Source organism: Bos taurus, chromosome 1, assembly GCF_002263795.3.
Source record: "Bos taurus isolate L1 Dominette 01449 registration number 42190680 breed Hereford chromosome 1, ARS-UCD2.0, whole genome shotgun sequence".
In the NCBI taxonomy this organism is placed as follows: domain Eukaryota; kingdom Metazoa; phylum Chordata; class Mammalia; order Artiodactyla; family Bovidae; genus Bos; species Bos taurus.
In genome coordinates, this window is record NC_037328.1 from 67,604,707 (window position 1) to 67,627,382 (window position 22,676).

Genomic DNA, 22,676 nt, shown 5'->3' on the forward strand with positions numbered 1-22,676 from the left:
ATTATTAAGTTGTGTGAACTATTTGTGTATTTTTGGAGTTTAAGCCTTTGTCAGTTAAAACATTTGCAGATATTTTCTCCCTCTGTAGGCTGTTTGTTTTGTTTATTGTTTCCTTTGCTGTACAAAAGCTTGTAAGTTTGATTAGATTCCATTTGTTTATTTTTGCTTTTATTTATATTGCCTTGGGAGACTGTTGTATTTTTATATTTAAAGAGTGTTTGTTTTTTTTTTTTTAGGTATGTAGTTGGGTCTTTTGGGAAAAAAATCCAATTTGACAATATCTGCCTGTTTACCTATGTATTCAGATCATTGATGTTTAGTGTGTTTATTGGTATGTTTGGGTTTAAACCTGTCATCTTGGCTATTTGTTTTTGTTCTTTCGGATTTTGATCACGTCTCTTTTTCTGCCTCTTTTTGTATTGATTGCTTTTGATCTATTTTCTATTCTTTGTTGCCTTATTATACCTCCTTATTTCATTTGTCAGTTTTTGTGGTTCTTTTGGGTTTTATAGTCTTTCTTTTCAATGGATAAGCTGACAAGGTAACTTCTGCTTGAGAAAAGACAGTCATTGAAAATATAATTTCTCATGCCTTAACTGTCCTATTTGACAAAAAAAGAGAAGAGAGATTACTAATATATATCTGATATTTTGTGGTATGAACACTAGGTCCTGTGGTAGCTAATAAGCAAGCCTAAAACTAGTTCTGAAAATGAAAACAATTTTTGCCTAAGGGCTGTGTCATTGCTTCAGAATACCTGGAGCCTCTTTTATGATTTTTCTTTCCAGGTTTACTACAGGCTCAAAACATCATCCCTCTTATCCACAGATTTTACATAATTAATTAGTTAATTTTTGGCTGCACTGCATCTTCACTGCTGCACATGAGCTTTCTCTAGTTGTGGAGAGTGGGGGCTACTCTGTAGTCGTGGTGCATGGGCTTCTCATTGCTTTGGCTTCTTGAAATTGTTGCAGAGCACAGGCTCTAGGCACACACAATTCAGTAGCTCAGCACAGGGGTTCAGCATTTATGACATGGGGGCTCTAGGGCATGTGGACTTGAGTAGTTGTGACACAGGGGCTCTTGTTGTGGCTCAAGAGCCCAAGAGCACGTGGGCTTCCATAGTTGTGGCATGTGGACTTAGTTACTCCACAGCAAATGGAATCTTCCTGGACCAGAGGTCGAACCCGTGTCCCCTGTATTAGCAGGGAGGATTCTTATCCTCTGTACCACTAGGGAAGTCCCACAGATATTTTTAACAACATTGGATCCCTGGGTCATAAGTGCTGAGTAGAAAAATGTCCTGTATTGAAGTCTGGATCCTTCTGTTGCTTTGGGCCCTCCTCAACCATTGTCATTTAGTAAACATGTTGAAGCATCATACACAAATCTAGAAAGGCGTATTAAGCAACATATGTTTTCTTAGTGGTATGGGTGGAAAGCTGCAATTTGATCTTTACTTTCAATATTCTCTAGACCTTTAACCACCAGAAACTTGATTGAGGTGGTAGACTTTTATAATCTTGAGATTATTTTTTACCCTCTGGCATATATGTCATCTCAAGGTATCTAACCCAAAGCATATACTGTCTGTTCTTCAGGTCCTGTCAGCATGAGATCCTCAATGAAGTAGACTAATATAATATTCTATGAGGTGTTAAGATGTTAAGTGCTTGTAAGCCAAGATTTAGCAAACTTTTTCTGTAAAAGGCCAGGTAGTAAATATTTTGTATTTTACAGGCCATGTGGTCTCTCTTATACCTACTCAACTTAACTACTCAACTCTGCTGGTATAGTATGAAAACAGCTATATGCAGTATGTAAAAGAATAGCTGACACTGTCTTGCAGTAAAACTTTATTTATAAAAATAGGTGCTAGGCCGGATTTGGTCCGTGGGTCATGGTTTGCTAACCCCTGCTATGGACAAATCAGTGGCACACAGTTGATAAAACCTAGTGGCAATATGATAAATTTACTAATATCTGTATTAAGTAAAAGCAAAATGCTTCTGGTCTTCTGTTTTAGGATAGATAAAAAAAAGTATACAAAAGTTAGTACCTGTGTGCCAGGGAGTTAATTGGTTTGTTCCACATGGAGACCGCATCTGGAAAAGCATGTGCTGTTGGAACCTACAGTAATCTGTTGTCATCCTCTATGATGCACCTAGTTTGGAGACAAATTGGAAAGTTAAAAAGGAGTATGATAGGAATCATCACCAATGCATCTTTTTAAGCAAGCCTCGGGTGGTCACACCAATCTCTGCCGTTAGCCTAGGGATTAATTTTTTTATGATATTTGGATTGAGGGAGCTCCAAGACTTCCATTGGTCTTTCCTTCTCCAGTAGTTTTAATTCCATAGGTCTGGCACTTGCTAAGAATATATGTTCATTAAAATATACACTCAGGATCCAGGAGAATTACCTTAATTTGGGGTAGGGGTTCAACTTGACCTACTAGGAGGAGGACTTTATTAGAAACTCCTTGTATTACTTGACTTCCATAAGTCTCTACTCTGATGTGTAGATTGCAATGGTATCTTGGATCACCAAATAGGAGATACTTGGAAAATAGGGAGAAATCTGGAATTTGTTATTTTAAGAAAGGGAGAGAAAAATCATAAGAAAGAGAAAATTTTAAAATAACTGGCAGTTGGAGATTATCATAATATTAACTTTAAATTTGTTTTTAATTCAGATCAGGCCTGCATAATATTTTCTGTATAGTCTCCCAGTTTAAATATACTTTCTTGTTTTGCAGTTGTCTTTCCTAAATGAATTTATTTTAGAATCTGATTAATAGTTATTTGATAAACATTATTTTGCAGGCCTTGTCTCTCTTGCTTTTGGTATCTTTTTTCTACAGATGTTCTGCTGGGGTCAATATGTTAAATACTATGTCCTACTTTTACTTTTTTTAAACACTTTATTATAGAAAAATTTAAACATATATCAAGTAAATAGAATATTATAATTAACACTTTTGTATCCATCATCCAACTGTTATAACTATATCAATATTTTGACATTCTTGTTTCATCTATACCTCCCCTCACTACCCACTTATCCACTTGATAATTTCTACAGTTCTTTCTCTTTTTCTTTTTAAATTAAGTTTTTATACGATTTATAAAGGTTATTTTCCATTTACAGTTACTATAAAATATTGGCTATATTCCCCATGTTGTATAACACACTGCTGAGCCTATCTTATACCCAATAGTTTGCCACAGTTTTCTTTTTTAAGGGAAATTTGCACATACTAAAATGCACAGATATTTGTTGTATGGTTCAACAAATGGATACAGTTGTATAAACCACACTCTGTTTCAAAATATAGACTTTACTCTTATTCACATATGGCACGGCACGGCCAGCAGATTAGGAGCTAAGAGTCTTTGCTGTGATTTCCCCAGGAAGGAACGGGAAAGGCCCAGAAAGTACATTTAAGATTGGCTAGTTTGAATACTTGTATGATACCTGCCCCTGAGGTGCTTCAGGCAGGGGAATAGTGGCCTTCGGTATGAGAACCCTGTAGTTAGGAATGTGAGCTCCGGATATGGGGTTTGCTTATGGAAGACGTGCTTGCAGATGAGTTTTTTGCTGTCTCTACGAATTAAATAGTCCCGGGAGAGGCAGTCCTTTGATGTCTGCAAGGCCCCAAGATGTCAAAGCATCAAAAATACAGAGTAAAAAACCATGATAATACATACACCTATCACAGTGTGGACCATTTCCATCTTCCTAGAAAGTTTTCTTTATGACCTTTCTCACTCAATCTCTGTCCCACTCCAGACAACCACTATTGAGATTTTTTTCGCTTTAAATTAGTTTTATTTGTTCTAGAGCTTTATATAAACAAGACTATATAGTGTAATTCTTGTGTTCAGCCTCTTTTGCTTAATCCAATGTCATATGTGTATGTTGCATCTCTGTAGTTTGTTCCCATCGCTGAGTAGTAGTCACTGTGTGGGCATACCACACTTTGTTTATCCAGGGTGGGTAAACATTGGACATTAGCTTGTTTCCAGTTTTGGTTATTGTAGATAAACCTGTTATAAACATTCATCTTTTGTTGCTATGTGTTTTCATTTCTCTCAAGTAAGTGTTAGGAGTCAAGTTGATAGGTCACGGGTTAGGTGCATGTTTAACTCTTTATGAAACTGCCAGTTTTTGGAAGTAGTTGTGCCATTTTACATTCCCACAAGCAATGTATGAGAGTTTTGATTGCCCTCTATCCTCACCAACATTTAATGTTGTTATTCTTTTAAATTTTATATCCTTCAAAACAAATATATGAAACCCTAAATTTAATACACGTTTCTCAGTTTCTTTAATACCTCTGTTTTTAGCATAAATACTTGGTTAATCAGCATTTTGTCAATCTATGTAATTTTCTAGACAATTTATTAGTTGCCTACAAATGTGACTGTATTTGGCTGTTGTCCCACAATGCATGTAGATTTCCCAATCTCTTTCTGATACACACACACACACACACACACCCTCATAATCTAACAAATATTTATTGCTTTTTTCCCTCCAAAGTATTATGCTTAAATATTGTAGGGCATTTTATAAAGACAATAAGCACATGTCTGGTTTCAAGATGGGAAAAGCAAGTAAAAATCAATAAATAAAATACAAGGTAGAATGTGATACATGCTCTAAGATAAAAAGGAAGTAACACTTTTAGACCTTGGAAACTTGAAGGACATGCACATTTTTGACAAGTGGTAATGATAAGAAAGGGTCTTGTAGTGAAAAAAATAGTGTGTTTTTGTACCTTACAATTAGTCTCAGTCATAATTTAGTAATAAGGTATGCTTATTTAGATAGAACTGACTTGAAATTTCTCTGCATTTTAAAACCTGTGTCTTCAGGTGTTTTGGACATCATTGAATGACTGCAACTTCTGAACTTTGTCTTTGACTCAGCATAGACACTAGTATTATGAGGAGGTTTGAGGTTAGAATGGGACCATCTTTTTGAATACTCACTATGACTGTTCTGGTACTCTGTTTCACCAATTATTTTTCTTTTCTCTTGATTCTTCTATTTCTTCTTCTCTGAATTGGTTGTTCCACCTATAAATTTTTTAAAGTCTCTTTCTTCCACCCCATTACTGGGGAAAAATAATTATTTTTCAATCCTGTTGTATCTGTCAGGCTGTCGTTCTGTTTTCCTCTCCTGTAACTGCGGAAGTGTTCACTTACTGCTTCTGTCTCTTACCTTTACTAGTTATTGAACTTCTTGCAGTCTGAATTTTGCCTTCACCATTGAATACTTTCTGAAGAGTCAGAACCATCTTAGTCAGTAAATCGAATCTTTTTTCTTTTTCAGTTCACATTGTCTTTGGCCTGTTTACAGACATTGTAATCCATGTCTTCTTGATGGTCTCCCTTTCCTGAGCTTCTGTTGCTCCCTCTTCTTCTGTTTGTTTTACATCTGTCTTCCCTGCCTCCTCTTCCTTTCTGTGAAGGCAGTGTTTACCAAGGGTTTGCTGTTGGCTCACTTCCTTCAGTATAATCTCATCCAAGCCCTTACCATCAGATGCAGACCTCATCTGTTTTTCCAACTCACCTTTCTTGCATTCTTCAGTTGCTTATTAAACATATCTCATATCTCACCATCACTTCAAGTTTGATATGTTTAAAATGTCTCCATTCTCAATCAAACCTGGGTTTCTTCCACTGAGTCTGCTAATAGCCCTTTTGTTCCAAGGGATTTGCTCTTACTTCTTTAGGAATTTTTTTAAACTTTCCTTTAATCATTGGTTCATTAAAATTTTAATTTTGATGTGAAAATGCAGTTATTGGGCTCAAGGAGACTAAAAAAAAAGCATCATAGCAGAAGACAATAATAGCTAAACAAATAAAAAGTGACCTGGTAGTGTTATTTTGAATTAAACAAAACTATTATTTTCTATATCACCTCTCATTTCTTTGTTTCTTACTGTTCTAAACCTGCTTTATACCTAATAGTACGTATCATGGTGCCAAATTAAAATGTGAAGTAAGCATTTGTGGATAATAATTCATCTAAAATCTGTTTTATAAAATAAAAAATATGTAATATAATTCATTGAAATGTGATTAAATATCTCGTTCAATTCATTAAAATGAGAAAGTGTCCTTACAAAGTGTCAGCCTCACATTCTGTGCAGGTGGAGTTTTTCTTAGTAAGCATTCCCACAGGTCTTAGGAAGGGGATGGGGTGGGAGTGGGGGAATCTCCACTTGAGAATATTCTTTCTTGTGATTTGGCACCTTTCCAGCCTGTCCTTTAGCATAATTTGTGCCTTGTCCTTGTTAAAGGAGGCTTGTCATTTGCTTTAATGCCTTTAAAAATGTTTCTAGTTATTTGAAATAATTTTTAAGTCATATACTATCATTATAAAGAGAGTGTTCCAAGGGCCTAAGAGGCAAGTCTTAGAAACTTGGTAAATATTATTATTTATTTCTTAAATAGGTATTGATCAACACATTAAAATGGTAATATTTTTTCATTCAAGCACGGCCATTCCTTACTTGACCACAAAAGGCTATGGTTCTTAATTACAGTATAGATTACTGTTTGGTTTTTTGGTAAGATAAACTTGTATACTTTCGGAGAAGGCAATGGCAACCACTCCAGTACTCTTGCCTGGAAAATCCCATGGGCATTAGAAGTGTTATTTCTGTAACCTGTTTAGTTATCAAGTAGCTTTGTGCTTGAGGTCCTTGCTAAGGATTTTTTTTTAACTTGGAGGTCAGTTCCCCCTTACTACCCAGAGGGAGTGGAGAAGGATGGAGGAGGGATGCAGAGTAGGACTAATTGTTAGACCATTGGATAGATTCTTAAGTTGTGCGATTTTTTTCTCTAGTGATAGAAAATCTGGTACCAATACTTTACAAAGACATTTAGTTTTTGCTTTCATATTAATCTCAAGGAAATTAACTGGGAGAACAAGCAGTTAGCTTTGGCACAGAAGAAATTTAAGAAAATATATCCTATATTTGGATTCCTACTGAATTTGAGGAATAACTTTTTTTCGTGACATGTGGGTTTTTGTGTTTTTATGAATTATTTAGGGATGTTTTTCTGCTGTAATGGTTGAATATAAGTTGCAAAGATTTAAGCCTTTATATTAATGTTCTACCTCATTAACTTCATTGTTAGGGCTTTTACACTTCAGTGATTTAAAATAAAATGATCTAAATATAGTTCTGTTGTCCTCTTTTTCCCTCTCTCTCCCTTTTGAGGTCTAGATGATTATGTATTTAGTTTTGTGTTTTCATTTAGACTCTATAGTTAATTTTGTTAACTGCAGAATGATGAAGGGAAGCTATTGTATATCTAAATGTGTTATACCGTAAAGCCCCGATGGATAGGGCATGTGTCTGTAAAATAAACTGGTCACTTCATCAACTGTTGTTTTATCTTCAAGTGGTCTTCAGAGACCAGGAGCCTCATAACTGTAAGAGTCCATTCTATTACAGAGTTCAAATCAGTGGTTATAGATGAGCTTTCGCATATACCCTGTGGTATTTATAGCCCTGGGACCCAAATAAGGAAGAGCTTTGCTTAAAAGCAAGCTATGTTTGTCCTTTAAAATGTTTCCTAAGCATTTTCAGAAAAAATAGGAATTATGCAGTGAATTTCTGAGCAAAGTCACCTTCGCAAATATTTGCAGCTAAAAAAATATACATATTTGCAGCTACTTGTAAATGGTAGACATATTTAGGCAATAAGATTTTTTTCCTATATGGTTTACTGGCGAATGTGAGAACTCCTTAGCGCCATGTACCTCAAATGCAAATTAGGTGTCTTTGTTAAAAATGTAGAAAAAAAGTTAACTTGAGTTCAAGGGAATGAAGCTGTCATGTCAGACATTTTGCATTTTAAAAAATATGTAATTTGTAAGGCATAATCATTTTTTGAAGATTCACCAATATTTGATCCATATAAATTAAGCAGTGAATTTCATTTTATATAAGTATAGGTATTGATGTGAGATATTGATGTTCATTTCTGATCATTTTTTTTATTTTTCAGCTCACCAGAGACTGGAACCAGCAACTCTTTCAGGGATTGTGGCATTTATCCTTAGTCTTTTATGTGCTGCTCTGAATTTAATTCGAGGCTTTCATGCCATAGAAAGTCTCCTGCAGGTACTGTGCTATTTTTGCAATTTCAGATGACTGTGCCTTTTGATTCCACTTGTTACACAATTGATTTAGATTTGGTTATTAGTACAACTTAATGTGCTCAGATTTTGTATCCTTTATACTACTCTAGTTTCCTCTCCCCTTAAAAACACTACTTTCTAGTTGGCTTCTTCGACTTAACTAACAAATATTTATTTATTATCTGCTCTGCAGGAGGCACTGCTTAGAGGTATTCTGGAGAAACCAAGATATGTGTGACAAGGGCCTTGCAGTCTCAGGCCCTGGAATTGAATTGGGAGGCAGAGAAGTCCACAAATAAATGACAAGTACAGAGAGTTTGAAGGAGGAGTCAGGATACGAGCAGGAAGCTCTGAGGGGGGCGGTGAGCAGGACCTGGAAGCACCTGAGTAGACAGAGATAAGCAGAAGAAAGAGGAGAGCACTCATAGGCAGGTTTTCATCCTGCTTTTGGATTTCCTACCTAGTTATCTCCTTTTTTTCTTTTTTATTGATGGCTACCTCTGAAATCGCTAATTTTTTCAGATATTGCCAACTATTTTGTTTTCCAGAGGAGTTTCTTCCGGAGACTATAGCTATCAGAACATACTTTTTCTCTTACTTTTTGTAAACTTTTGAAACTTCCTTTCTTGAAGTTACACACATCTCCCCTTTTCCTTTCCCTGTTTTTACTCACATTCTCTGAAGAGTTTTTGACACTTACACATTGTAAATTAGTTCTTTTTTTTTTTGGCCAGTATTATGCTAAAAATATCATTTGTAAGAACCCAGTCAAGGCACTTTATATTCTGTTTTAAAGTTGCTGTTAGTTTGGGGAATACGCAAGAGAGTGGCATCTTGAGTACCCTCTGAAAGTCCTCAGCCATATGAAGCCAAGAGCAGAGGACATCACAGCTTTCAGGCAGCAGAGCTATCCCTCCAGGGGGATTGGGGGTCTTCTTATGACTTCCCAGCTCCTCTCCTGAACATCCGGGCCTGTAGGTAAAGCCCCTGTTCCCTTTCAGGCACAGGGCAGCTGGCTGCTGTCTCTGGGCATTCCTGCCCTGGTTGCTGAGCTGTTTAGCTTTATTCTAGTAAGGCATCAATTTCAAACCACTTAAACAACCTGCCAGAAAGAAACAAAGGCAATTTGGAGACTGCTGACTGGAAAAAGCTAATAAATAAGATCTTCTCTTGCCTTTAAAAAAAAAAAAAAAACTTGATATAGTGGAAAGAACAGTCACATAGAAGTGTGAGAGCTGATTTTTGTTTGTGGAAGAGTGAGAGAGAGAGTTGACTCCAGCTGAGCTGATTAGCTCTGTGACCTTGAATTGTTCACCTTACTTTCTGGTTCCTCAGTTTCATTTCTTATAAAATGAAGGAGACTTCCCTGGTAGTCCAGTGGTTAATAAGACTCCTTACTGGGGATTGAACCCCTGTCCTCTCCAATGCAGGGGACATGGGTTCAATCCCCAGTAAGGGAATTAAGGTTTCCACATGGTGTGCAGCACAACCAAAAAAAAAAAAAAATGGCAAAATACATCCAAATAAATCCATCATCTTAAAAAAAAAAAAGTGAATGGTGAATGGATAAACAGATTTCAGCAAACTATACAGTGGAATATTATTCAGTAATAAAAAGAAGTGAGCTATCAAGCTACAAAAAGACATGGCTAAACCTTAAGTTCATATTGCTTAATGAAAGAAGCCAGTTTGAAAAAAAAAACTATATACTAAGTGATTTTAACTATACGACATTTTGAAAAAGGCAAAACTCTAAAGACAATAAGTGAAAAGATTTGGAGGGATGGAGGAAGGGAGCATGAGGATTTTCGGGCAGTGAAACTGTTCTTATTATAATGGTGGTTGTGTCCTTATAGTGCACATATAGTGTTAGTTGCTCAGTCGTGTCTGACCCATTTGCGACTCCAAGGACTGTAGCCCACCAGGCTGCTCTGTCCATGGAATTCTCCAGGCAAGAATACTGGAGTGGGTAGCCATTCTTTTCTCCAGGGAATCTTCCCAACCCCGGGATCGAACCTGGGTCTCCTGCATTGCAAGCAGATTCTTTACTGTCTGAGCCGCCAGGGAAGCCCAATGTCATTATACATTTGTCAAAACCAGTAGAATGTACAACACAAAGAGTGGGCCCTAATGTAAACCATGGACTTCAGTTAATAATAGTATGTCACTATTGGTTCATCAGTTGCAATGTTAGTGCATGATGTTAATGATAGAGGAAAGTGAGTAGGGGAAAGAGTGGATATATGGGAACTCGCTGTACCATCTGCTTAAATTTTCTGTAAACCTGAAACTGCTCTAAAGATAGCAGTCTGTTCATCCGTACACACACCTCCCCACTACCACCAAATTAAAGCAAAGACTGGAGGCACATTCTCTGACTTTGATATTTCATTAGGTGTGGCTCTACTTAGTTAAAGTACAGCTTGTTACACTTGGCCAGCTCTTAAGAAATGGTGGATGGGGCTTTCTTTTCTAACAGAGTGGCAGAGTGTTCCCCTTCACACGGGCCAGGTAGGGACACCAGAGCCCTAGCCAGAATGGAGCCTGGGTTCAGGAGTCTGATTTGTATTTCATAGTCAGATATACAAATTTTTGCTGTCTGAGAACTATGGCCATTTTGAGAAAGCCACTGAGAGACAGAGCAGGTTCTCTGAAATTGTACCCACCAGTCTCTCTCAGCTTGGCCCCCAGCTCCCCTCATCAAGATGTCCTGGGAAATAACTGTAATTTGCATTAATTTGCACAAGGAAAGTCTGGAAAGATAAGAAACCAATAAATGTGGTGGGAACTGGATAGATAGGAAGCAGAGTAGGATTGGGAATCTTCACAATATGTATCTTCTTAATTTTTACTTTTTGAACCATATAAATATATGACATTTAGATTTTAAATGCTAAAAATTAATATTTATTAGCACCTATTATGTAATCTGGAAAACACTTTTCTTAATCCAAATTAATAGGTAGATTTTCAAGAAACAGAAATTTCAGGCAGAGTAAAGGTATATGTTTTCTTGGAGGGTAAGAGGAAGCTGAGCATTTTCCCTACATTTTTGAAGCTTCTTATTGTCTCTTAGAGTCTACAGTTTCCCTAGGAGCTTCAGGGTTTTTTATTTTAAACGGTTCCTTAAAACTGTGGTGGTGGGGTATGAAAGCAGCATGGGGTGAATTATGAATGGGAAGTTACAGTGGTCTTTTATAGTTTGGGATGCTTATATCTTTGAAGATGTGTCTTTCTGATGGTTGATATGGAATTCTTTTTCACTGTCGTCCTAGACTAAATTCACCCCAACAACATTGCTTTCTCACTTGACCCGGGGAACTGTAAATTGTTCCATGTAGGGTTTTTAGCTGTCTGGAGGCTAGGGACACCTGGTTATGTTACTCTCTCAGCATTGTTTTAAGTCTTTGTTCTGCCATAACCCAAATACACTCATCAACAGTTGAGGTTCCTAAAACAGTGCTGCTTTAAGAGAGGAGTGAGGGAACAAAAGAGTACAAAGTTGGGGGAATGTAATCTACAGGTACTTTGTCACTCGTTGGTAGTTTTAAGGTATTTTCCAGCAAATTTTGATCCTCTCACCTAAATGAGAATTACTGCTTTTGGAAATTCACTGGACCAAAAGTAGAGATTCCCATTGTTCCAATTATTGGGGTTTTTACATCTGTATAGAGAGAATGTTCTGGTAAGTGACTGGAACTTGGAGATATGTTTCCTTGTCTTGTAATGAAAATAATGAAGGAGTGCTATGTAGTGTTGGATTCCTGAAAGATGGAATGGACAATAGGCTAACAAATGGAGAAAAATGTGATTGCAGAGAGCACTGTGATAAACTTAGAGCTCTTAGCAGGATGAGTTTAGGCTTGCAAACTAGATTAACTTCAACAGTACATCCTTTATAGCTTGAATTAACCTGAAAGAAAATATATACAAAATTAGGGACCTGAGTTCTCTCTCTTTTACTCTTCCCTCAGCATCTCTTTTATCATTGTTTGTGACTTGTGTTGGTTAAAATGTTCTTTTTATTCTCATTAAAGCCACTGAACTTAAGACATACTTCTTAGCCTTTTCTCCTTCATCACTGTACTTTGTGTTCAGAATAATCTCTACAGTTGCTGTAGATTATTTTTGATCAATAAAGTAGATCTTTTTGAGGTGGTCCACTGTGTAGACTTGAGTGCAAAATCCCGAACATGGGTCTTAAGCCTTTATCTGTTCTGAACTTACCTGTATCTAATCACACCCCACTGGTACAGACTTAGTCATATGGCCGCACCTATCTGTAAGAGAAGCTGGACATGAAGCTCAGCAGCCATGCCCCCAGTTAAAATGCAAGGATGCTAAAGAAAAAAAAGACATAGCTATCACAGAACTGGAAATAGTTTTCATTCCAATCCCTAAGAAAGGCAATGCCAGAGAATGCTCAAACTACAGCACAATTGCACTCATCTCACACGCTAGTTGGAGAAGGAAATGGCAACCCACTCTAGTACTCTTGCCTGGGAAATCCCATGGACAGAGGAGCCTGGTAGGCTGCAGTCCATGGGGTCGCTGAGGGTTGGACACAACTGAGTGACTTCACTTTCACTTTTTACTTTCATGCATTGGAGAAGGAAATGGCAACCCACTCCAGTGTTCTTGCCTGGAGAATCCCAAGGACGAGGGAGCCTGGTGGGCTGCCGTCTATGGGGTCGCACAGAGTTGGACACGACTGAAGCGACTTAGCAGCAGCAGATCATAGTAGTAACAGAGGAAGTGCCAAGACAGTACCTAGATTAAGTGGCTTCAGCATTTCTTTAATACTTGATTTAAAAGCAAAGGTTTTATTTGGGGGCCATATTTTTAGATCTAGCTGAAAATGTATAGTGTGTGTCCTGAGTGTGAACAATATATTGATATTAATTTCAAATTTGATTTTTTAAGGCTGTGAATTCTAAATACTCTCCTTAAGTATTAAAACTGATTGCCACATTTATCTTCTAGTATGTAACTTGGTGCCTGAGGCAATTTAAATTTGAGAACCCACAGGAATTAACATTCCTGTGTAGTTAATGTCTTTGAAGGTTCAGCACAAGTTTGTTTCTTCTGGATTAATAACTGATTCTTAGGGTGATAACAAGCGATTTATTACAATGCCCAGTACTGAAGTTTTTCTTTGGTATCTAAGTTCAGACTGGGGAGGTTTAGGATGAGTACAGCTCTTTTTCAAGTTGGTAAATTTGATTTGGTGTTCACAGTAACGTGTAAATTAGATTATTTTCGCTCATTTCCATACTTTGTTCTGGGTTTAGACATGTTATTGTGAATTGACACCTCACGAATGCATAAGCTTTTATCACATTGGGCTTACTTTTCCTGTGTGCTTTTAAGGATCAGCCTTGGAAGGATGATCTTAATTAGGCTGATGCCAACCAGAAGTAATTCACATGTGGTGCACTAGAAAAAATAACGAGTATTTTGATACAGAATTGGAAATGCTGACCTAGAAGTCAGAATACCTGGGTCACATTTGCCAATAGCAAACTTTGTGACCTTGGATGGGTTATTTTACCTTCTTGGATCTCATTTTTCTATTTTGCTAGAGGAAAGTTTTAGACTACATAGGCTCAAGGATCACTTCATTACTACGGCTCTGATTCTAAAATTGTTTGTTCAGTTCAGTTCAGTCGCTCAGTCGTGTGCGACTCTTTGCGACCCCAAATTGTTTGTAATGGATACTATAACTAAAAGTCAACTTGCTTTTATTCCTGGAGTTCTTTATTTCCCATAGATTTGTTACTACCTTTTAAACAAATTATGTACCTATTAAAGCTCAATGAAAGTTTTTATTTCTTTAGTAGTATTATATCTATGTTAAGACGCAGTGATTGCTTTCTTAAAAAAAATAAATGCATTTTTCATGTGCTCTGTGCATAAAGAGTTGGAAGGAAAAGTATAAAGAAAAAAAGAAAAATCTCCCAATTTTCTCTTATTTTATTCATATCTACCATATATATACACACATATCATACCATTATGTAACTTTGTGTCCTTTTTTTCACTGAAGTTTAAAAAGTGAATGTTTCTCAATTATTACAGACCTTTAAATAGTATCATTCTAATACATTTTGTGGCTATCATAGGAAGCTTCTGCTTACCTTGACATCCTCATTTTAAAAAATTCTTTCCTTTTATTAGTTATTTCTCAAGCAGTATATTGATATCCTAGCATCCTCTGAAGGTGAATATGATTTTAAAACATTTGAACTCTTTACTTCAGCCCTTTCTTCCCTGCCCCACCCTTAATCCCATCTCCTGTCCACCCTGCCCCCACTGACTCCCACTTTTGTCTCTCTTTAAACCTCTGCCCCATGTTTCCCCAGCCTGTAGCTATTCATCTGTTTTTCATATGCTTCCTCTCTACTGGCTCTGTTCTCTCAGCTCATAAGTATGTTATAGCCTGCTGATCTTAAAAAAAACAAACAAAACACCCCTAAAAAACTTCTAGATGTATGTTCCCTCCTAATATTTTGAAAGCATAGACTACACTGTGCCCCTATTCCCTTACCTCTGTTCTCTTGGTTGACCATGATCCCTTTCTGCCCTTATAATTCTTTCAGTGACCATTAAGTTCACCTGTGTCCTTCGGGTAACCAGATACTGCAGCCGCTCTAGAGGTCTTGTTTTACGTGTCCTGTCTTATCACACATGTTGTTCAGTGCTTGCTTTTGAAAATAATTCATTGTTTAAATTCAAAAATAATGTTTATTTTAGAAAACTTAGAACCAAATAAAATAGATCACTGTTAATAGTTTCATGGTTTACTTTATTCTTGACATAATCTCATCCCTTCATTTCCATGAAACAATTTTTCCTATTGTATCTTTTTTCCTTTCTCTTCTTGTTGTTCAGTTTATTTGGTAAATTTTGTCCTCCACCTGTCCTTTAAATTGTAGGGTTTGTGTCATGTGCTTGGCTTTATATTCTTTTAAGTCTACATCTTCTTGGATATTTTCATAATGACTTTTAAAAAAGTTAATGTGTGTATATCTACAGACATCAATAGTCATGCATACACAAGTAAAATATGTACATGGTAAATTTCAAGCCTGTAATTTTCATAATAGGCAATTCTCTTCCCATTTCTCCTCCCCAGAGTCAACCACTGGTGTATCCTTCTAGAGAGACTATGTGCATATGTTAGTGAAATGAAGTGAAAGTTGCCCAGTTGTGTCTGACTCTTTGCAACCCCATGGACTATACAGTCCATGGAGTTCTCTAGGCCAGAATACTGGAGTGGGTAGCCGTTCCCTTCTCCAGGGGATCTTCCCAACCCAGGAATTGAACCCAGGTCTCCTGCATTGCAGGTGGATTCTTTACCAGTGAGCCACCAGGGGAGCCCATATATGTTAATACGTATGTATTTATAGATTTACTTATATATTCTTTTAAAATTATTCCTTTGTAAATGTCAGTGTATTATTCATATTGATTTGAATCTTTTTCCATCTAACTATGTAAATCATTTCATGGCAGTATATAGAGATTCTTGTTAGTGACTGAAAAGCATTTTTTTTTTTTCATTTGTATCCCTGTTTCCCCCACCACACACCATTTTATTTTGAAAGAATTCAGACTTACAGAAAGGTTTTAAAAAGCAATACAATTAACAGCTACCAAACCATTCATTGCCACAGTAATCCAAGTCTGTGCCCCAACCAGTAATGCTGACGAAGCTGGAGTTGAACGGTTCTATGAAGACCTACAACTAACACCCAGAAAAGATGTCCTTTTCATTATAGGGGACTGGAATGCAAAAGTAGGAAGTCAAGAAACACCTGGAGTAACAGGCAAATTTGGCCTTGGAATACAGAATGAAGCAGGGCAAAGGCTAACAGAGTTTTGACAAGAGAATGCACTTGTCATAGCAAACACCCTCTTCCAACAGCGAAAAGAAGACTACCATGGACATCAGCAGATGGTCAATATAGAAATCATATTGATTATATTCTTTTCAGTCAAAGATGTAGAATCTATACAGTCAGCAAAAACAAGACCGGGAACTGACTGTGGCTCAGATCATGAACTTCTTATTTCCAAATTCAGACTTAAATTGAAGAAAGTAAGGAAAACCACTAGGCCATTCAGGTATGACCTAAATCAAATGCCTTACAATTATATAGTGGAAGTGACAAATAGATTCAAGGGTTTAGATCTGATAGACAGTGCCTGAAGAACTATGGATGGAGGTTCATGACATTGTACAAGAGGCAGTGATCAAGACCATCTCCAAGAAAAAGAAATGCAAAAAGGCAAAATGGTTGCATGAGGAGGCCTTACAAATAGCTGAGAAAAGAAGAGAAGCTAAAGGCAAAGGAGAAAACGAAAGATATACCCATTCGAATGTGGAGTTCCAATGAATAGCAAGGAGAGATAAGTGATCAATGCAAAGAAATAGAGGAAAACAATAGAATGGGAAAAACTAGAGATTTCTTCAAGAAAATTAGAAATACCAGGGAAAATTTTCATGCAAAGAAGGGCACAATAAAGGAAAGAAATGTTACGGACCTAACACAGGCAAAAGATATTAAGAAGAGGTGGCAAGAATACACAGAAGAATTATACAAAAAAGATCTTCATGACCCAGATAACCACGATGGTGTGATCACTCACCTATAGCCAGACTTCCTGGAATGCAAAGTCAAGTGAGCCTTAGGAAGCATCACTACGAACAAAGCTAGTGGAGGTGTTGGAATTCCAGCTGAGCTATTTCAAATCCTAAAAGATGATGCTGTGAAAGTGCTGCACTCAATATGCCAGCAAATTTGGAAAACTCAGCAGTGGCCCCAGGACTGGAAAAGGTCAGTTTTCATTCCAATCCCAAAGAAAGGCAATGCCAAAGAATGTTCAAGCTACCCCACAATTGCCCTCATCTCACACACTAGCAAAGTAATGCTCAAAATCCTCCAAGCCAGGCTTCAGTAGTACATGAACCATGAACTTCCAGATGTTCAAGCTGGTTTTAGAAAAGGCAGAGGAACCAGAGATGTAATTGCCAACATATGTTGGATCACTGAAAAAGCCAGAGAGTTCCAGAAAAACATCTATTTCTGCTTTATTGACTTTGCCAAAGCCTTTGACTGTGTGGAATCCAACAAACTGTGGAAAATTCTTAAAGGGATGGAAATATCAGACCACCTGACCTGCCTCCTGAGAAATCTGTATGCAAGTCAAGAAGCAACAGTTAGAACTGGACATGGAACAACAGATTGGTTCCAAATCAGGAAAGGAGTATGTCAAGGCTGCATATTGTCACCCTGCTTATTTAACTTATATGTAGAGTACATCATGAGAAATGCCGGGCTGGATGAAGCATAAGCTGGAATCAAGATTACTGTGAAAAATATCAATAACCTCAGATATGCAGATGACACCACCCTTATGGCAGAAAGCAAAGAAGAACTAAAGAGCCTCTTGATGAAAGTGAAAGAGGAGAGTGAAAATGTTGGCTTAAAGCTCAACATTCATAAAACTAAGATCATGGCATCTGGTCCCATCACTTCATGGCAAATAGATGAGGAAACAGTTGAAACAGTGAGAGACTTTATTTTGGGGGGCTCCAAAAATTTGGGGGGGCTCACTGCAGATGGTGACTGCAGTCATGAAATTAAAAGACACTTGCTCCTTGGAAGGAAAGCTATGAAATTAAAAGACACTTACTCCTTGGAAGAAAAGCTATGATCAACCTAGACAGCATATTAAAAAGCAAAGACATTACTTTGCCAACAAAGATCTATCTAGTCAAAGCTACGGTTTTTCCAGTAGTCATGTATGGATGTGAGAGTTGGACTATATAGAAAGCTGAGCACTAAAGAATTGATGCTTTTAAACTGTGGTGTTGAAGACTCTTGAGCCTTCCTTGGACAGCAAGCAGATCCAACCAGTCCATCCTAAAGGAAATCAGTCCTGAATATTCATTGGAAGGACTGGTGCTAAAGCTGAAGCTCCAACACTTTGGCTCCAGTACTTTACCTGATGTGAAGTACTGACTCGTTGGAAAAGTCCCTGATGCTGTGAAAGATTGAAAGCGGGAGAAGAAGGAGACGACAGAGGATTAGATAGTTGGATGGAATCACCGACTTGATGGACATGAATTTGAGTAAGCTCCGGAAGTTGTTGATGGACAGGGAAGCCTGGCATGCTGCAGTCCATGGGGTTACAAAGATTCAGACACGACTGAGTGACTGAACTGAACTGTTACATACCTGCCATTCTTTCTTCCTTTCTCGCTTTATTTTCTTTTTTTCTGAATCATTGGAAAGTAAAATTGTCAGTATTATGACAGATGTATTCCAAAATTATTCAATATGTCTGTCTTTAGGACTAGAACATTCTCCTGCGTAATCACAATACCTTTATTAAACCAAAGAAACTGAAGACCAATGCTGCTGCTGCTGCTAAGTCACTTCAGTCGTGTCCGACTCTGTGCAACCCCATAGATGGCAGCCCACTAGGCTCCTCTGTCCCTGGGATTCTCCAGGCAAGAATACTGGAGTGGGTTGCCATTTCCTTCTCCAATGCGTGAAAGTGAAAAGTGAAAGTGAAGTCGCTCAGTTGTGTCTGACTCTTCGCAACCCCATGGACTGCAGCCCACTAGGCTCCTCTGTCCCTGGGATTCTCCAGGCAAGAATACTGGAGTGGGTTGCCATTTCCTTCTCCAATGCGTGAAAGTGAAGTCGCTCAGTCGTGTCTGACTCTTCGCAACCCCATGGACTGCAGCCTACCAGGCTCCTCCGCCCATGGGATTTTCCAGGCCACAGTACTGGAGTGGGGTGCCATTGCCTTCTCCAGAAGACCAATGCAGTATTAGCTAATAATAAAATCTATTTTTAGATTTCACAATTCATATTTGACCCCAAATATCCTTTATATTTATATTTTTTCCTCTCTACAGTCTATCAGCCAGTCAAGAAATATATTTTGCATTTCGTTGTCATACTCCTTTATTTCATTTAACTACTATTTAAATATTTGACTACTGAACTAGATCTCTAGGTTAAACTCTTCCCTGAAGCTGACTTAAATGGCTACTAAACTTATTTTTTGAATATCTCATGAGCAACTCCAAAATACCTGAGTCCAGAATGAACTCATATTTTCTTCCCTCAAGCCCATTTTTCCTCCTATATTCCCAACTTAGTGTTTGTGCATGCTTAGTCTCTCAGTCGTGTCCGACTTTTTGTGACTCCATGGACTGTAGCCCGCCAGGCTCCTCTGTCCATGGGGATTCTCCAGGCAAGAATACTGGAGTGGGTTGCTACGCCCTCCTCCAGGGGATCTTCCCAACCCAGGAATCGAACCCAGGTCTCCCACATTGCAGCACCTGAACCACCAGGAAAGGCCAACTTAGTGTATGGTATCATTCAAATGTTGCCTAAATAGGAGACCTTGGAGTCATCCTATCCTCTTAAAACTGTACAAGCTACTCCGTTTGCCTGGAATTCTTGTCCTACCTTGCCTACTGGTTTATCCTTCAAGATGCAAATTAAGCTTTACTTTCTGTGACAAACCTTCCCTGATCCTTTTTTTCTCCAGAATTAAATGTGTCTCCAGTAGGCTCCCTTAGTACCCTATACATACACCTATCCCATCAGTTACCACTTTGGATGTAAATTGTTACTTTCTATATCTGCCTTCCTGATTAGAGTTGAGCTTCCTCATTTTGTGTTGACTTGTTTTCTGTCCTTGGTTGCATAACACAGTACTTGGGCCATCAGTGTTTAATGAATGACTATTTTTTGAAAGAAGAATATGTTTATAAATATTCTCTTTACTAAGTGGAAATAAAGATTTTCCAAAGCACAACTCAATTTGGCATTCATTTGTTGAATTCCCACTTTGTGCACAGTTTCTTGCAAGTAGTAAGATTCATTTTCTTCCTTGAAGGACGGTTAGGATCTCAGTGAGAAAACAAGGCTAGCACATTAGAGATTTAAACAATATTGAAAGGTAATCCTAATTATCTGATAAATGATGCATATAGTAACCTTTGAGAAGGAGAAATTAGTGAATGTTTTTGAATACTTACTGTGTCCGTTACTGTTCTTTGTGTTTCCAAATATTATTGATATTTCATTGACTCTGTACAACTTTTATTTTCAAAAAAGGGAATTGGAGTTAAATATTAATAATAGTCCATGGTCATACAGCTAGCTAATAAATAAAGATTTGAACCCAGTTCTGATCTACTCCAGAAACATGCTGTTAAGTGTTCCAAAGGCAATTAAGAGAGTTATAAAGTGATAGTGTAAATTTAGGGAAAATATAATATTCGATTTTAAGACAATAATGAAATTATTGTATAGCCCCACGGTTAAAGGTTATGTAATCATTACAAATTAAATGGTTGGGAAATATTTAGTATCTTAAGAACATGTTTTATGATATAGTGTGAAGTACTAAAAAATACATAAAAGTATGATTCCATTTTTTCAAAGTACATATATTTTTGTACAGAAAGGATTAGAAGGAAGTACATAAATGGTTAGCAGTAATTCTCCCAAAATTGTGATATTATGTACTATGTGAGTTTCTTCTTTGTAACATTTTGTTTCAGGTTCTCTACAATGAACATGAACTTTTATAATCAAAAAAGATCATTGAAAGGACAGAAGAAAAAACAATCAAGCAGAACTTATTTAAAAGTCTTAGAATTATTAAAGTAGAAGGGCTTTTTCTTGACCTTCCTTGTCTCTGGTATAGAACTGGTCTAACCATCCCAGACAGATTAATGGTTTCTATTTTAAGATCCTCTCACTAGGATAAGCCATTTTCTCTCTGCCTTACAGGCACTTCTGTTGCCCAATAGCAAATGGAAAAGGAATTGTTCGCTTTATGTTATTTCAAGAACTCATGGTCCTGAGAGACACTCCCATGTCTTCTGAAAATTTTTATTGTATAGAGAGATTTTTTTTTCTAAAATAAGGGCCAAATTTAATGTTTCTACCTAGAAGAAAAGAAATTTGATGCTCCTGCGTGGGCTTTATGTTCTACTCCATCAAAAGACATGAGAAATACAGATATTTAAAAGGAACCAAAGAGGAGTAGAAAAAAATGGGTTTTTACGTGTCTCTATTAGTTTTCTTTTAAAAGAAATACTCTTATGCATAATCTATCTCTGTTTTTCCTGAGTGATTTTAACATAATACATGTCACTGAATTTCCTCATTGGGATTTAGCACACTCTAGTGGACAGTAGCTTTTCAATTTTAGTTGTCTTTTTTAAAAAATTTTAATCATGTCAAATGACTTCATTGGACAGTTTGGTGATGTGCTAGTTCTAGATGTAAACTATCAGTATTTATTTGAGTCAAATAGTAATCCCAATAAGCAGGCCTAGCTTTATAGGCTGCTGGGGTATTGTATATTTTCATATGGTTTCTTTAGTGGAAAGTAGAGACACGTTTAACGTTACGCGGAAACTTGTTTCCATTGGCTTTCATCTTCTCTTGGGTAAGATATAATTGATGGGGAAGCCCAGACCTAGAAGAACACTGGTAGTCTTCCCCTACCTCACACTCTCAGGTTCTTATGATGTGTTTTATGTTTCTCTTTTAGGACTCTTGAGTATTTTTATATTCCACTTTTGAAAATTTTGACCATTTGTGCATAAAGGTCATATCCTATCCCAATGGATTGTTTTTGGAAATGGGCTTCCACAGAAAGAATAACTTTTTATTTTATTTTTGCAGAGTGATGGTGAGGACTTAAATTACATTGTTGCATTTTTTCTTGGAACAGCAGCCTGCCTTTACCAGGTAGGTTCTCTCTCATTTTTAAGAAATACCTTCCTGTTATTGCTCATTTCAGGTATCATTTCTAATTAACTTCTTGGGCGCTTTAAATAAGATAATGTCTGAGTTCTTTGCCTCGTTTTTCAGTTTGAGCCTCTGTTAGCTTTGTGACCCTTTTGAATGAACATAGATCCCAGTGAATTCAGTGTTAGCCCTCTTCCTGTGCTGGGGCTTCATTGGCAGCAGGTCATCAGCCTGTGGCAGTAAAGGCTACTTCTAGATATTCTGGTGACTTATTATTCTACTTGCAGCCTCTGCTTCTACTCCAGGTTGAGGATTTTGTATTTTTGAGGTCTGTGAAGAGGGAACAGCAAAAGCAGGATTTTAGGATATTTAATTTAGCAATGATGAATAGGGCAGATTGTCAGAGCAGAGAGACTACAAGTAATGATATTAGTTTTGAGGCAGAAGGTAATGAAAGCCTAAACTATGGTAATGGCAGTGAAAGTGAAAGTGGCTCAGTTGTTTCCAGCTCTTTGCAACCACATGGACTACACAGTCCATGGAATTCTCCAGGCCAGAATACTGGAGTGGGTAGCCTACCCCTTCTCTAGGTAATGGCAGTAGGGATAGGAAAAGAAAGGACGCTGAGAAGGAAGACTCCCTGAGATTCGAAGACCAGGTAGATCTGAGACTTCAGGAGAGAGGAGGTTTTGTACCTGAATCATAGGGAGATAC

General features: G+C 37.4%; 1 protein-coding gene across 5 annotated transcripts in view; it reads left to right on the top strand.

Moving 5' to 3' along the window:
* The window catches only part of SEC22A (SEC22 homolog A, vesicle trafficking protein), an 82,032-nt gene that overhangs the window by 49,284 nt on the left and 10,072 nt on the right, over window positions 1-22,676 (top strand). For all 5 annotated transcript variants that reach the window (XM_059885078.1, XM_059885074.1, XM_024990015.2 and 2 more), the window contains 2 exon segments: window positions 8,034-8,149; window positions 21,897-21,962. In XM_059885078.1, coding sequence (XP_059741061.1) covers window positions 8,034-8,149; window positions 21,897-21,962 — 182 coding nt within the window.